Here is a 15,134-nt window from a genome sequence, read left to right as displayed (position 1 = left end):
TATTAAATCATAATTTATATTTGTGGTAAATAAATGAATTTATAAAACACCAACAAAAGAGCAGGAAGGGCAAGCCCAACCCGGAGTACAAAACAAAACCCAAGGCCGAAGAGAACCAAACAAAGGCAAAAAGCCCAATAATTTTTTGGGTCACGCGACTCACGCCCAAAACTTACTTATTAGCTTGTAGCTTGTTTGGGGACTGTCATGGCGGTCACCATATTTGAAGGCTAGTAAAAATCGTAGCTAGGATTTGGTCAATCAGTTGGTGAGAGAGATGGCTGACGACCTGTTTGGAGGCCTTCCTCCACCCTCTGCAAACCCTCTTCCTTCTTCCGAACATCAAGAAGAACAAGAACCACGAAAGAAATCAAAAACTGCCACTTTCAACAGCGACGCTTCTTCTTCTTCTTTTTCCCCTATTCCTGCTCCTCCTGCTCTGAAACCAGCTCTCAAAAGCGCCCTCAAGCGGCCCAAACCCTCTGAACCCTCTGAACCAAACCCAGAAGGTAATTTTTTATTTTGTTTCTTTATTCTGTTTCTTTGTTTATAATTACATGGCTTTGAAACCCATTACTTGCTTTTCTTGATTATATTTCCAAGGGCTGCAAAAGTGCATTATAATTTGCTTCACATTCTTTTTCGTTGCTGAGAAACCCCAAGAAAACAAAATTTGAATTCATTTAACTTTCGGAGTTGAATTGTTATTGTTACTTGGGATTTATACAATGAATCCAGAGAAGGAAGGGGAGGTTTAGAGTCCCAGTGTTTCAAAGAGTAGATTTCAAATTTGTCTTTTTTGTATCTGTTTTGGGTTTTACTAAGCAATGTGGAAGTGTGAGAACAATTTTTTTTTTCTTGTTGGTTTTGTTGCCCCTGAATAAGGGATAGAAATTATGTTCTCTGACAATAGTTTGTCTTTTGAAAAAAATTTGGGAATGCAGCTTTTGGAAATGTGGTTCTTGGTGGCTGGTAATTTTTTTGATGTAGTTGATTTCCCCTTCAAGTTCGAGCTGCAAAATTTCTAATATCAATGTTTAGACTCTCTTTATTTCTTCATTTTTGCAACTTGCATGAAATATCAATGTTTTGAAATGAAGCTGAAGTGTTGGACCTGGTTCACAGATACTGTACCTGAAAAGAAGTTGAGGTTTAAAACCACGACAGATGCCTCGGAGCAACAGGTTAAAGAGGCCATGCAGAAGATAGCATCACATATAAAGAATCCTACAAAGTTTGGTAAGGCTTCAAAGCTTGCCATCCAGCTGATTCAGGCCGGAAGTGTCAAGGCTGAAACTAGTGATTACTTCTTCTCTATACTAGAAGCCGCAATGGCATCATCTACTTCTTGTACGGATCCTTCCATGCGAGCAGATTACCATGCACTGTTCTCAGCAGCACAAGATGCCTCTGAGGTAAGATCAAAACTCTATATATAGTACACAATATTGTTACTAATGCATGAATTTTATATTAAAATATAAAACTTACATTACCTAAATTTTTTATTTTAGTGTCTTATTAAGAAGCAAAAGAATAAGTTAACTACATGGACAGTCAGGGCAGTGGCGGCAAATGACTTATTCACTGATGACAGCTTCCTGGTGAGAACTTTTCTTATGGCATATTGGCATAGTCTGTGATCATACTTGTGAATCATGTAATGGGTAGCTTCTTTGGTACATGCATTCTTTCGATATAAAACACTCATGTCAATGAAATGATTTGAACCCGTTATTTGATTGTAAAAAATTGGAAAAATGGGTATTTCATCCCCCCTTTTTTCTTTTTTATCTAATGCTGAATCAATGACCTATGTATAAAGTAAGCCAGAACCATACAATCCTTTTGGGATATATGCATTCTGAATCAGTCATCCATAGTTTAAAAGCATGCCTCAGTGGCTGTACTCACATGATCATTGTAATCATCCATTTTATATGCGACATTAATTTGCACATAAATATTTTCCCAGTAAATGACTGTATCATAACAAGTGATGATTTCCTATAAAAAAATTGGTTTACTTTCATCTGAATGTCTTAATTATGAATTTCAGCTTGGAACTTCCATGTGTTTTTATGGTTTCTTCACCATGCCTGACTTGCCTTTTTTCTTTCTTTCCCTTTTCCCTCTTTTGCCATTGTCATGCTTGTGTTATGTGAACTTTTACGAAGTTTTCAAAAACAGCTGGAAAAATAAAAGAAGCCATTTCTAATCTGCCAGTTGCAACTGAGGATGATGACAGAGAGGAAGTTGCTGCACTGGAAGATGAAGCAAAAATTACAGATGAAGATGATCAAATGAAGCAGGATGTAACTTCAGCTACACCAGCTGAAGAAAATAATGAGAAAGAGGCTGATCCATTTGGGCTTGATGCATTTTTAACTCCTAGCTCTGTGAAGAAAGGTGATAAAACAAAGGGAAAGAAAGATACAACAACTAAGATCAGGGAGGAGGAAGAGACCAAGAGATTCCTTAAGTCACAAAGAGAAGCCTTGGTTCTTTGTTTAGAGATAGCTGCTCGGCGATATAAAACCCCATGGTAAATTCTGGAAAATTTCAATTATTCCACGTGTTTTCTAGTCATGACCAACATATTGTTGTAGGTTATGATCTGAAGAGCTAGAATTTCTTAATATTCTTTTTTTTTTCTGCAGGTGCCAAACAGTCATAGACATATTAGCAAAGCATGCTTTTGATAACATAGCAAGGTTCACATTGAAACAAAGGAATGCCATTGAGAAACTTTGGGCTTCCATACGGGAACAACATAATCGCAGAAAACAAGGGAAATCAGTTACTGGAAAACTTGATGTGAATGCTTTTGAATGGCTGCAGCAAAAGTATGCTGGTGAAAAGATCAGCATTCGGCGTGCTGTTGGAGCTAGTGGGGAACGTCGAACTGAACAGTGGCTTGGTTGATAATATCTTTTTGTTATGTATGTTGATTATTCCTTAAAAGGGAAAGAAAAAAGGAAGAAAACTTGTAATTGGTTATCCAGAATTTTTTTGTTTCAATGTAAGATGGTTCACAGTGTAGAATGTTTTCTCATCACTTGCTTTTATTATGTACAATTTGTCTTTTCTTGTTACAGATCAAAATGGCTATGCTCTTGCTAAGAAGACTACTAATTAAAACAGGATGCAACTCTGATTCTGAAGCAGTCAATTGAAAATAAGAAGTCTCAAATAAATAATTACTTTCAGAATTTGTGTTACAATTTACAAATAATTAAGTTTGCTACCAATAATCACCACAAGAACAAGATCCTTCTTTGAAGTGGTGAAAGCGGTTACGGTCCCTTACTATCATTACCCTCCCATAAATTGTTGATAATATCTTGGTTGCTGTGTGACAATCATCACAAACTCGGAGATTCTTCACAATCCGAATTGGGGTACCTGCAGCAGTACTGATTAGACCAAATGCCATGGCAAGTTTCTCACTATGATAGTTAAGCGCAGTTTCTTTCTCTTCCTCATCTATGTTCTGTAACACAACAGATGTGTTAGGAGTGTAACCAGCTTCTTTCAGCTTTTTGGTCATCTCAGCCAGCATTTCATAGATTTTTCCTGTTTGCGGGTGCCCCTTATCCCCCATTAAGAAGTCATGAACTGAGCCATTTACTTCAATTGAGCTGAGACCTGGTTCTTTCTTGGTTCCTTTATCCTTCATAGCTTTTCTCACCCCAGCAACATCATTCCATCTGTTTGATGCTGCATAGATGTTTGACATCAGAATGTTGTAACCACAATTTCGAGGTTCCAACTCAAGAAGCTGCCTTGCAGCCACTTCAGCTAAGTTGGGATTCTTATGAATTTTGCAAGCAGCAAGCAAGGCACCCCATACAATTATGTTAGGCTTCATGGGCATGCTTTTAATCAATTCATGAGCCTCATCAAGTTGTCCAGCTCGACCAAGCAGATCCACCATGCATCCATAGTGCTCAATCTTCGGAACCAAGCCAAAGCCATGAACCATTTTCTCAAAAATCCGCTTCCCGTCTTCCACCAATCCAGCATGACTACAAGCATGGAGAACTCCTATAAATGTAATGTGGTTAGGTTCAACACCTTGTCTGTCCAATTCTTCAAAGAGTTCCAGAGCTTGTTTTCCACAACCATGCATAGCAAATGCAGTCATCATGGCATTCCACATGCAACTGTCTCGATATATGGCTTCACTGAACAGCCTGAAAGCCACATCTATGTCCCCACACTTTGCATACATGTCCACCAGAGCTGTTGTTAATATCACATCAGCTTCCATCCGTTGCTGGATTATGTAAGAATGAACCCACTTGCCCAAGTTAAGAGCTCCCACTTCTGCACATAATGAAATAAGGCTAACCATTGTTATTTGATTTGGCCTTGTTCCGCTATCCTTCATACGGGTAAAGAGGTCTGAAGCCTGATTAGTGCAATTGGCATGTGCATAAGCTGAGATCAAAGCACTCCAAATCATGACATCCTTGTTTTCCATGCTATCAAAAATAGCCCTTGCATATCTGACTTCACCGCATTTTCCATACATATCGACCAAAGCAGTGGCCAAAGCCGAAGACATCAGAAACCCATTTCTCAAAATATAGGCATGCAGGCACCTGCCCAATTCCAGAGCACCTACAGACCCAGACTCGATAACCAAACTCAACATCGTAATCTCATTAGGACAACTTCTTTCTTCCAGCATTCTGTTGAAAAGTTTTGCTCCCTCTTGTAATTTGTTGCAATGAATGTATCCTGAAATCATTGCAGTCCAGGATACAATATTTTTCTGAGCCAACCCATCAAAGAGCCTTCTTGCATAAGTTAATTTTCCACACTTGACATACATGTCTATTAAAGCAGTGGTAATCTGAACTCCCAGTTTCTCATTATTGTTATTCCTTACAACATAAACATGCATCGCTTTCCCCATTTCCACATCAGCAATGTCTGCAAAGAGATTGACCATGCTAATCATGGCAATCTCACTAGGCTTTACTTGCACATGATGCATTTCCCTTATAAGTTCCAATGCCTCACCAAACAATCTGTTTCTGACATAGCTCCTAATCATGGTACTCCAAGAAACAACATCTCTTTCAGCCATTTGATCAAATAATAAGCGCGCCAAGACCACGCTCCCACATTCACTGTACATTTGGATCAACGCATTACACACAAAAACATCACTATCCAATCCACTCTTCAACGCAAAACCGTGTGTCTCCTTTCCTAAAATGGCCAAAGAGGACTGGCTGCAAGCTTTGAGAACTGATGGGATGGTGAAATTGTCAACTTGGGTATCCATTCTACGCATTTGCGAATATATCTTTAGTGCATTTTTGGGGAAGTTGTTCTTAATGTAAGATGTTATTAAGAAGTTGTATTGAGCAGCAGGGCTCAAGTGGGATTGGAGGGGCCTAAGAGGAATTTGAAGGGTGTGATCAAAGTGGGTTTTGATCATGTGGGCATGGATTTGCTCGGTCTGGTCAAGGTTGGGTGGTTCTTGAGGTGTGAAAGAAGTGCTTGGTTGGTGATTCTTTTGTGGGTTTTGGTTGAATTTGAATTGGGAGGGAGAAGTTGGTTGTTGGAGTTTTTGAACTGTGAGGGGAAGTAGAGATGGTGATAAGAGTAGAGGTTTGGTTGTGACCATTATTTGGTCCATTGCAGTATAGAGTGTGGAATTGCATACTTATCTCCACCATCTTTCACTTCTGCCTTACAATTGGAGTTGGGCCTGGGCGGACTATGGACCCAAAAGGGCCAAAACTGCCATATGCATAAAAACAAAAGAAAGTGGGGGTAAATTGAATAATACGGTTAATACCTCAAAAAACAAGGATGGTCTTGCAAAATAATCCCCGTTTTCATCCAAAACCCTAAACCCCGTTCCTTTGCGCCTATATAAACATAACTAAAACCCTAGTCACTCATCTCATGTTCGGTGGCGTCTCCAGCCCAAATCTCGTCCACAGGTACATCGTTTCTCTATTCCATCTCTCTCATTTTTTTTTATTTTTTATTTTTTTTTGGTATTCAGTCTACTACTTTATATTGCTCTCACTGTCTCTCACTGTGATGCTATTGCGTCCCATAAGAACTAAAATGAGAAAAAGCACATATCGAAGGCTTATTGGTGATTAAATGAAAACCAATGCGCTCAAAAGCTGTGCAAAATCATAAATCGTTCTTCTTTTTGAATACCCTCTTGATAAATTTTCAGTCTTGAGGATTTTCGCAAGAATGATGAACATCGCTTAACTCATTTGCTATTTTTATTTATCTTCTACTTATGTTTTGGGATTTTGGGTGACCCATACTTACTCTTGCTGTTGATAATTTTTTGGCGCACTATAATGGGTTTGTCTCATTTTTATTGATTTATTGTTTCTGATCAATATATTTTGTTTTAATGTTGTTGTGATTGGAACTACTTGTTTAGTGTCTGTATATTGGAAGTGCTAACATTCTTGTTTCATTTTTTTCCAGTTTCTTAGATTAGAAATAATGACGAACCCAAAGGTTTTCTTTGATATACTGATTGGAAAGGCGAAGGCAGGTCGAATTGTAATGGAGTTATTTGCAGACGTGACACCAAAAACTGCTGAAAACTTCCGTGCCCTGTGCACAGGTGATAAGGGGATCGGAATATCCGGTAAGCCACTGCACTATAAGGGCTCTGCATTTCACCGTATTATCCCAAGTTTCATGTGTCAGGGTGGAGATTTCACAAGGGGTAATGGGACTGGAGGAGAGTCGATTTATGGCTCAAAGTTTGCAGATGAGAACTTCAAGCTGAAGCATACAGGGCCTGGAATTTTGTCCATGGCAAATGCCGGACCAAACACTAATGGTTCTCAGTTCTTCATTTGCACTGAGAAGACATCTTGGCTTGATGGGAAGCATGTTGTGTTTGGGAAAATTGTTGATGGCTATAGTGTTGTTAAAGAGATGGAGAAGGTGGGTTCAGATAGTGGGAAGACTTCAGAACCTGTTGTTATTGAAGACTGTGGTCAGATAACAGAGAATTGAGAGATATTTGAATAGTGGGGAGGCCTCAAGGAACTTCATAGGCTAACAGATATTGTTAGTTACAAGATTAATGTTTTCCTTGAGCTCATGCCCATTTCAAAGCCAAGTGGCTTTTGTTAAAAGAAAATTAGGATGCTCTTGTAACAAGTAGAATTCTTGTTGATAAATTTGAATAATCGAATGTTTTAGTTTGGCTCATCTTGAAGAGACATCAAATGCTAATCTTTTGTGGTGTGCCAAATAGATTAGATGTTATGAATGTTTACGATCTTTCTGTATCTGGTTATTTGCTGCAAAACAGCCTGGTTAAGTCTTGTGTTCTCCTGGCCAAAAAAAATTTCTTATGTTCTCAAATGTATGCCTTCAACTGGTCATTCCCCACCCACTCAAAACTATGGTCTTCGAGTTAATTGGACTTTAACTCAAAACTTCATATACATGTTACTGAATTGTTATCGGGTTAATTCATGGAAATGGGATTTGCAAAGGCCTAACAATGTGTTGCCTAATTATTTCCTTGAACTCAATCTTGACTCAACTTGGATGCATCACAGCAACCAGTAACCAAAGCTAGGAATATTAGAAGAAAGTCTTGTGTTAGGGTTTGTGACAGAATTAGAATAGTCATCCTCAGGTTATATGTCAACAAATCATGGGATGGTAAGTCATTTGAATGAGGCAAGATCAGAGCTCAAGTTAAAACAATTGTACAATTAACAAGCTCAGATCAATCTACATCATGTAGATGTATGATCCTTTTAAGTTCTCCTTCCCCTCTTAATCATACACAGTTCCATGACAATAATTACAATAAATCAAGGGAAGCTGAGCTGCAACTGCAAGCAAATATATTTGAATTAGAAACCATCTGTTCACTTCTAAATATCTTGTGTGGTATACATAATAAAAATTGACAAATCAAACTCCCACAATCAAGAGTAGTTTTTGGCACATTTAGACAGCAAAATAAGAATAAGCATCATGAGCACAGATTAAGGACATATCTGAACTCATAGATTTTTAATATATTTTGAACAAAATATAAGAAACATAAAAATGGCTATACCGTCCTACAAAAGAAGAAATGGGAAAATTACAACATGTCTGGTTAAACAAGAGCCATCAAGGCCAAAGAAACAAGGAGAGCAAAAAAAATCCCTCTAGAGGGTATTGATCTAAACCTCATCTCATGTTTCCATCATTACCCAAAATTCTTATATGAGTTGTATAAATCCCATTGTAAGAAAGAGTGACATACAATGACCATACCCTCATTCCTTCACTCCCAATCTTCTTCACTCAATTGGTTTTCTGTGTCTTCTCTTGGCGGCCTCACTATCATCACCACTGTCCCTAAACTCTCCTTCACACCCAATTCCTTCAATGTTGATCCCCTTTCAACCTTAAATCCCCAATCCCCACCTTCAATCTCCGCCAAATAAAACCCATCATCTGCTGCTACCTCCCTCCTGCTCCTATCAGCCACCACCAGTATAGGCTCCTCCTTATACCACCTATTCACCTTCCAAGGCAACACCCTCGCGTCACTAAACGACACCACCACTCCCCCATTCCCTAAACTCACCACCGGCTCCCACCCTGGCAAAGCCACCCACCTCTTCCACCCCTTCTCTGCCACCACCACGCCAAACTCCCCCTCACTCCTACACTCCAATGGCGCTTCCAAAACCTCCTTATCTTTCTCCTCCGGCCTACAAACTGGCAAAATCACAACCTTACTCGACTCTGCCACCTCCCCAAACTTCATCCTCACCACCGGAACCTTAACCCCACCTAAAATATCCCCTTCCTTCCCTTCTTTCTTCTCACTCTCCCCCTCCAACTCTTTCAAAACTGTTTTCTTGGCCAAATCAGTCTCAGCAACTCTCAAAGCCTCCTCCAAAGCAACAGTCCTCTGTTCTGAGGGGTTTTTGTGCTCCCTACCCTGCCTATAATACATAAACGAAAGACAATCTCCAGGGTGAGCATAATTAAAGCTCACCCAACCTATATCTCCTCGTCTACGAGGAAAATCCTTCATCGAACGAGCAAGGTCATTCGCCCCCTTGGCGTCAAGCTTGTTCTCTACAATGAACCGTGCCGCAGCGGCACGCTGCTGGGCACTGAGGAGCCGAATTTCATACAACAACTCAGCCCCCCCGGTTTCAAATTCAGAAACAATTTCTGGGTCAGTCTTGGATTGGATTAAAGAGGCCCTCACCTGAGCTGCGACAACAAGGCGGTTCTGCTCAACCCCTGAAATTCCAGTGACCTCTTCAATGGTGGAATGGGTGAACCCTTCTTGGATTAAGGAGGGGATTAGAGGGGCGTATTCGAACCAGAGGCCGAGGCGGTTGGAGAGGATTTCCAGGCGGCCGTTGGCGTCTAGGGAGCGGAATTTGGAGGGAACAGGAGATGGGGGTGGCCGGAATGGCTGGTAGACTTGTTGCTGTTGCTGTTGGGAGCTTGAGGAGGGAATGAGAGTGGCTGAGATGGGTTTGAGAGAAGAAGGGGGTTTGGGATAAAGGAGGGGTGGTGGATGTGGGTTGAGGAAGGTGGTGGAGAATAAGAGGTTGCTGTTGGTGTTGTGGCTGAAGGCAGAGATGGGTTTCAGAGTGTTTGCTGTTAGAGATATCATGGTGGGTTTGATGGGTTTGGAAATTGGAGTGAGAGGCAGTGAACAAGGAAGGACCTTTGTCCCTTATCTGATGATATGCTTCTTCTTTCGGTTGACAGACAGAGAGAGACTCTCACTTTCAGCTGGTAGATGAAGCAAGCTATGTTCAATTCAGTTAACATCTTAATGGGCTGGGCTGGACCAGCATCTTCTTGGACTTGGCCCATGACAAGCAGCCCAAACTAAGGTAGTGCAAATACCTTTGGACTCAGCAGATGAGCTGGGCTGGTTTAACCAAACAAACAAACACTTCAAACCATGCTCGAGGCCCAGCCCAATTTGATAAGAGTGGGCCGCTGAAGAGTAACCCAATAAATCAGCCCAATTTGAGAAGAGTGAGTATTTACTGTCCTGTTTAGAGCACTAGTTAAATAAAGAGGGCTGCTATTTGCACACCCTTTTTTTTCTTTTTGCACATCCTTTTTCTCTTTTTTTCTCCTACACACCCCACACACTTACTTCAAATTCAAAATCTCTCAACACACACCCAACCCATTACTAAAATACCCTCATTTCATTACACACCCTTCTTTCTTTTCCTCTATTTTTTCTCACGTTCACACCCCCCTCCCCCTGTTTTTTTTTTTTTTTCTTCTTCTTCTCCAGCCAGCCAGCCAGCCCCTCCACCCAACCAGCCACCCAACCCCTCCACCCAACCCACCAAGCCCCTCAACCCCCTCACCCGACCCACCCCTCCCTTGGCGCCATCGACTGCTGGTGGTGAGGGATGCGATAACATGACCATGATCTTGGTGCAGTTCAAGAAGCCCCTTCGGTCCACTGAACCTGCAAATGACCAATACTCGCCAGTCGAAGCAGCAGGAAGTGATTCAAAGTCAGGTGAAATTGAATCGAATTAGTGGCTGCCTTGGACCATGAATTACAAGAGCTTTCATTGCGTTTTACTCTTTCAAAAGAAATGGTTTCTCAGATTCGTAACTGTAGATGATGGTTTAGCATGAAGATGAATGGATCAGTATTTAGTAAAATTCGTTTTTCTGCTCGTGAATGTTTGCTTATGCTTGAAATGCAAGAATATCACAACTTGAATAGTATGTACAGATAATGACAAGTCAACCAACTGTTTGAACAACAGCAGCATCTACCCTATATTTGAGCTGTTTAATATCATCATCGTTTCTTTTCTCTTCCCCAGCCCACCCCAACCCAGCTCCGACCACCCCTCACAGCCCACCCCAGCCCCGACCCACCCACTCAGCCCCTCACCGGACCACCTCATTCCCTCTCGCACCCCAGCCCTGTAGCAGCAGCACCTCCTCTCTCTCTCTCTCCTCCTGCGCGCAGCTGCGCATCCGTTCGACACTGGCCCGCCGAAAATGTCACACTCGTTCGGCAGGCATCCGCCGAACGATGTGAGTGTTGTTCGGTAGGTACCCACCGAACATCAAGGACCCGTTCGGCAAGTGCCCGCCGAACCAGCTACTCGGAGAGAGAGAGAGAGAGAGAGAGAGAGAGAGAGAGAGAGAGAGAGAGAGAAGGGCACGCCGGTGGTTGGAAGCCGCTGCGCGCGGTGGCTGGAGGGCTGGGGTGGTCGGGGCTGGGTTGGGGTGAGAAGGGGCGGGGCTAGGGTGGTCGGGCCTGGGTTGGGGTGGGCTGGGGCGGGGCTAGGGTGGTCGGCAGAGATGGTAGAGAGAGGGAGAATGGTGGTGGGCGTGGCTGTGCAAGCTTGAGAAAGATGGAGGGGCTGGCTGGCTGGCTGGAGAAGAAGAAGAAAAAAAAAAAAAACAGGGGGAGGGGGGTGTGAACGTGAGAAAAAATAGAGGGGGGGGATGGGAATGGGGTGTGTGGGTGAGGGGAGGGTTAAAGTGGTATTTTTCTTGAGGCTTTTTTTTTTTTTTTCAAAAGGGGTGTGCAAAAAGAAAAAAGAGGGTGTGCAAATAGCAGCCCTCTAAATAAATCTCTGTTATTACATGACATGACCCACCTTGAAACTTTTGACCGAAATTCATGTGAAAGTTTTCGGAAGACTTTTCAAATGCTTCTGGAAGTTTGATTGACCGACTTTAAGGAGGCAGCTCTCACTCTCAGCATCGTATATATATATATTAATATTACTGGAATTGTAGATAGCGTTGGATCGTATTATTGGCCGTGATTTTTTATTTGTTTTTGGGTTTTGTATTCTTCTGTCTATTAATTAATTGAATTACTTCAATAAATTGATTAATGTTCTTTTTATTGAATACGACACTTGGCTTCATACAATGCACCACATGTCCTATCTTCACGAGGAGAGTGTCTTGTAGCCTTACCGATCCAAGGCAACAATAATTAATATATTATATAATTAGCTAGGTCATGAACTAGTTAATTAATTAATTTATTGCTTTTCAGTCAGAATTCATGTCTAGTACTTGGACCCCATATGTATATATGTGCAGCCATTCAACTAACTATATAATATGGCTTTATTAATTCTATTATAAAAAATATATAAATGAATATATATATGGCTGAATATTATTTCTAAAGATGTTGTAGACTCTAGAGAGTAATGTCTAAAGTTAGAAACGCAACCACATACACGAGGGCTAATCAATAAAGCACGAGGGCTAATCAATAAAGCAATGCTTTAATTTAATGTCGGTACAAAATTGTTTGGTCAATGGCTGTGTTACAAACACTGGGAGCATTACCATTTATACCCAATTATCAGTTCTGATAATCTCCTGCTAGCTAGGAATTGGAAGGTAACCATATATAGAACATAAGTACTGATTTGATTCTAAAGTATACGTACTGAAACACATGGGCAGAAGCACAATCTATGCATGCAATAAGTTTTGGTTTGTGCTTAAACAATTTTCGAGATTGTTTGGGTACAATGCAAAAGAATTCTTTGACCTTAATTTGAAAAGATAAAAGTGGTACATTCATGTATAAGAACTAATTAATTCTGCACAGATATATAATAATGAAAAATTCTCTAGAGTACGTGGTGTTGAGCCCTCTTCAACAACACATGTTTCCATTATAAACTGAAATGAACATGAGAATAATTAAAAATTAAACGTTTTTTAATTTTGTTAATTTTTTATAAAGATGACGTACAGTTTAAATTATTGGATCACATAGCAAAATATATACCTCCAACCCTAATTTCTTTGCTTCTTGACAAAAATAAATCTCTTTTAAAAGAGGAGCCCGCATGCGGGTGAATAATACACGTACGTGATGTTTCAGTACATTGTATGGGTGTATGCCCACGAGGGAAATGAACCAAGATTCAGCTGATGGTGATAGAGATCGATCGATAATGGCGGTCTTTTTAAGTTAAGAAAAAAAAATGAAGAAATATTGACTGGAGGCTAGGGCCAGCTGCCATATATTTCTAGCTATATATATTTGGAAAATGGAAAGCCGGCCATCTATATATTATATCTGCCTCATTTATGATCGATGCACTGAGGTCTTGACCAGGATGTTACAGTACATGTCATTAAAATATATGGTAGTCTCTTAAATGATATATCGAAGAGGACCAAGTTGCATATAGGTTCATGCACTCTCCAAATATATATTTTGTAGCCAATTTGTTTTTCGAACTAATTGTATGCTTTAACTTAATTCCTCTTCTGCCCAATTAAGTTTATTTTCCATTTTATATAAGGGAATGAAACTTCAAGTTTTCAAGTGCTTGGGCTACATAAATTATTGGAAATGTTTTGTAAGTTTGTGCCAACATGGTGAATTGGATAGGGACATATGATATGAGTAGTTTTGTTATGGTTCTTAGTTCCTGGTCAAAAATAAATCCATGGGCCATGCACCTAGCTCACATAAATAGTCACATAAATAGTTGCTGTTGCTGAGGATTACAAACCTCATCCTCTTGTATAGTTGACTCAGGCTAAGGTGTATATATGTTTACCTACAAATCAAATGTATGGTCGTATTGTATTGTGTTCGAGTTGTATTTTTCTTAAAAGTTAGACCACGCACGACTTGTTTAACCAGTCGGGTTAATTCACGTACGTATTTCATGAACACAAAAAAATTAAAGTTGGTTTATTTTTAAATTTAACATATTTGTGATGCAATACACTTCTGATAAAAGAAAACATACTCGTCGGTTTAGATTCTGGCAAAACCAAGACACGTTGATCTTTATTTTGAGTGATACACCAATACTTCTGATCTAAAGTAAAATATACACGTATATATGAATGATACATGCACTTGATAGTTGATACTAGCATAGCATATTTATTATTCAGGCTGTTCTATTTATGGAATATTTGTGTCAAATTATAAATTGAGCAACTATAACGAAATGTACGAAAAGGATGAAGACAAATATTTTGGAATAATATATAAATGGCTGTCTTCAACCTTGTTGATTGGAGTTGCACCACATCGATCGATCAGCTGATCAAGTTTTGTATTTAGCACCTCAATTTATTGCATTTCGTTTTTGTTTCTCGATCTCGGCCTTGAGGACTTTTCTTTCTCGGTAGAATGGGTCAAAGACCCATAAAAAAGAATTTAAAAAAAAAATGCAATATATTAAGTAATCAACCCACACCAAAACATCTAGATCTAGGCCTAGCGCAGCTAACTTATCTTTTACGTTCTCAGCAAACTGATGGAAACTATTTTTGGCCATATATACGTACTAGAAATTAAAGTGAGAAATATTATAGTGAGCAAAACTATATACCATAGTTAATTAATAGAGATTATTCAACCCACTTTTTATCATTTCATTTCTTTTTTTATTTTAATGAAGGCAATGTTGTTGCACTAATCTTTTAAACCCATTTAATAAAACTACCTCTCGAAAAGGTTAAGGTAGCATATGCATGAACTTTGACTGAACAAATGTTTTTTGCAAAGTAATTAGGACTGCCTCCATTAGTGTCCAAATCAAACACTCGTGCAATATTATTTTACAATTTTCAAGTAAAGTAGCCACTAGCCAGCATGGATCAGTAAAACTATTACTATATCGATCTCCAAAGGACTAAATAGGAAATTAGTTGTTTCAAGTTTCAACTTTTCGAGTATAGATTAATTAACATATACAATCAAACATGTCATTTATCATATTCTATTAAGTATATAATTAGTCAATATATTTCCTGGAATCCAACCGATAATTTAAAATATATAAAATGGTCTGGATCTGGAAACCCAAGACAAATTAAGAACAGCTTAATTAATTAATCTTTTAATCAAGACAGAAAAATAAGGTTAGTTTAATTAATTCATCCATGATCCATGCATGAGTTTTTGTTGTTGTTGTTTTTATTTTTGAAGTTAGAATTAATATTGTTTTCGATTTACGCACAACCTCCGATATGGATGAACAAAGAGACTAGACTAATTCTGTGTGCCTCACTCCATAAATTATGCAAATTAATCGATAAGAAATGACAAGCGAGTAGTTCATTGTCTTATTATATGTACTGTT

The 15,134-nt window shown here is 39.5% G+C and overlaps 3 protein-coding genes and 1 pseudogene across 3 annotated transcripts; 2 read left to right on the top strand and 2 right to left on the bottom strand.

Moving 5' to 3' along the window:
- Positions 1–224: 224 nt before the first annotated feature.
- Positions 225–3,055, top strand: LOC147280769 (nucleolar/coiled-body phosphoprotein). The gene is made up of 5 exons (XM_086247987.1): positions 225–509; positions 1,126–1,415; positions 1,515–1,604; positions 2,178–2,545; positions 2,661–3,055. The coding sequence occupies exons 1-5, from the start codon at positions 278–280 to the stop codon at positions 2,923–2,925; spliced, it is 1,245 nt and encodes a 414-aa protein (XP_086104113.1). The 5' UTR covers positions 225–277; the 3' UTR covers positions 2,926–3,055.
- A 145-nt stretch (positions 3,056–3,200) lies between these two features.
- On the bottom strand, positions 3,201–5,653 carry LOC147280768 (pentatricopeptide repeat-containing protein At3g26782, mitochondrial pseudogene; annotated as a pseudogene).
- A 181-nt stretch (positions 5,654–5,834) lies between these two features.
- ROC2 (rotamase cyclophilin 2) lies at positions 5,835–7,221 on the top strand. The gene is made up of 2 exons (XM_086249339.1): positions 5,835–5,966; positions 6,481–7,221. The coding sequence occupies exon 2, from the start codon at positions 6,499–6,501 to the stop codon at positions 7,021–7,023; it is 525 nt and encodes a 174-aa protein (XP_086105465.1). The 5' UTR covers positions 5,835–5,966; positions 6,481–6,498; the 3' UTR covers positions 7,024–7,221.
- A 769-nt stretch (positions 7,222–7,990) lies between these two features.
- On the bottom strand, positions 7,991–9,769 carry LOC147280766 (rubisco accumulation factor 1.1, chloroplastic-like). The gene has a single exon (XM_086249338.1). The coding sequence runs from the start codon at positions 9,659–9,661 to the stop codon at positions 8,303–8,305; it is 1,359 nt and encodes a 452-aa protein (XP_086105464.1). The 5' UTR covers positions 9,662–9,769; the 3' UTR covers positions 7,991–8,302.
- Between the last annotated feature and the right edge of the window lie 5,365 nt (positions 9,770–15,134).

Source organism: Dryas octopetala, chromosome 6 (genome assembly GCF_963921425.1).
Source record: "Dryas octopetala chromosome 6, drDryOcto1.1, whole genome shotgun sequence".
NCBI classification, from domain to species: Eukaryota; Viridiplantae; Streptophyta; class Magnoliopsida; order Rosales; family Rosaceae; genus Dryas; species Dryas octopetala.
The sequence above is the reverse complement of the archived record's forward strand: the minus strand, read 5'-3'. Positions and strand labels throughout refer to the sequence as shown.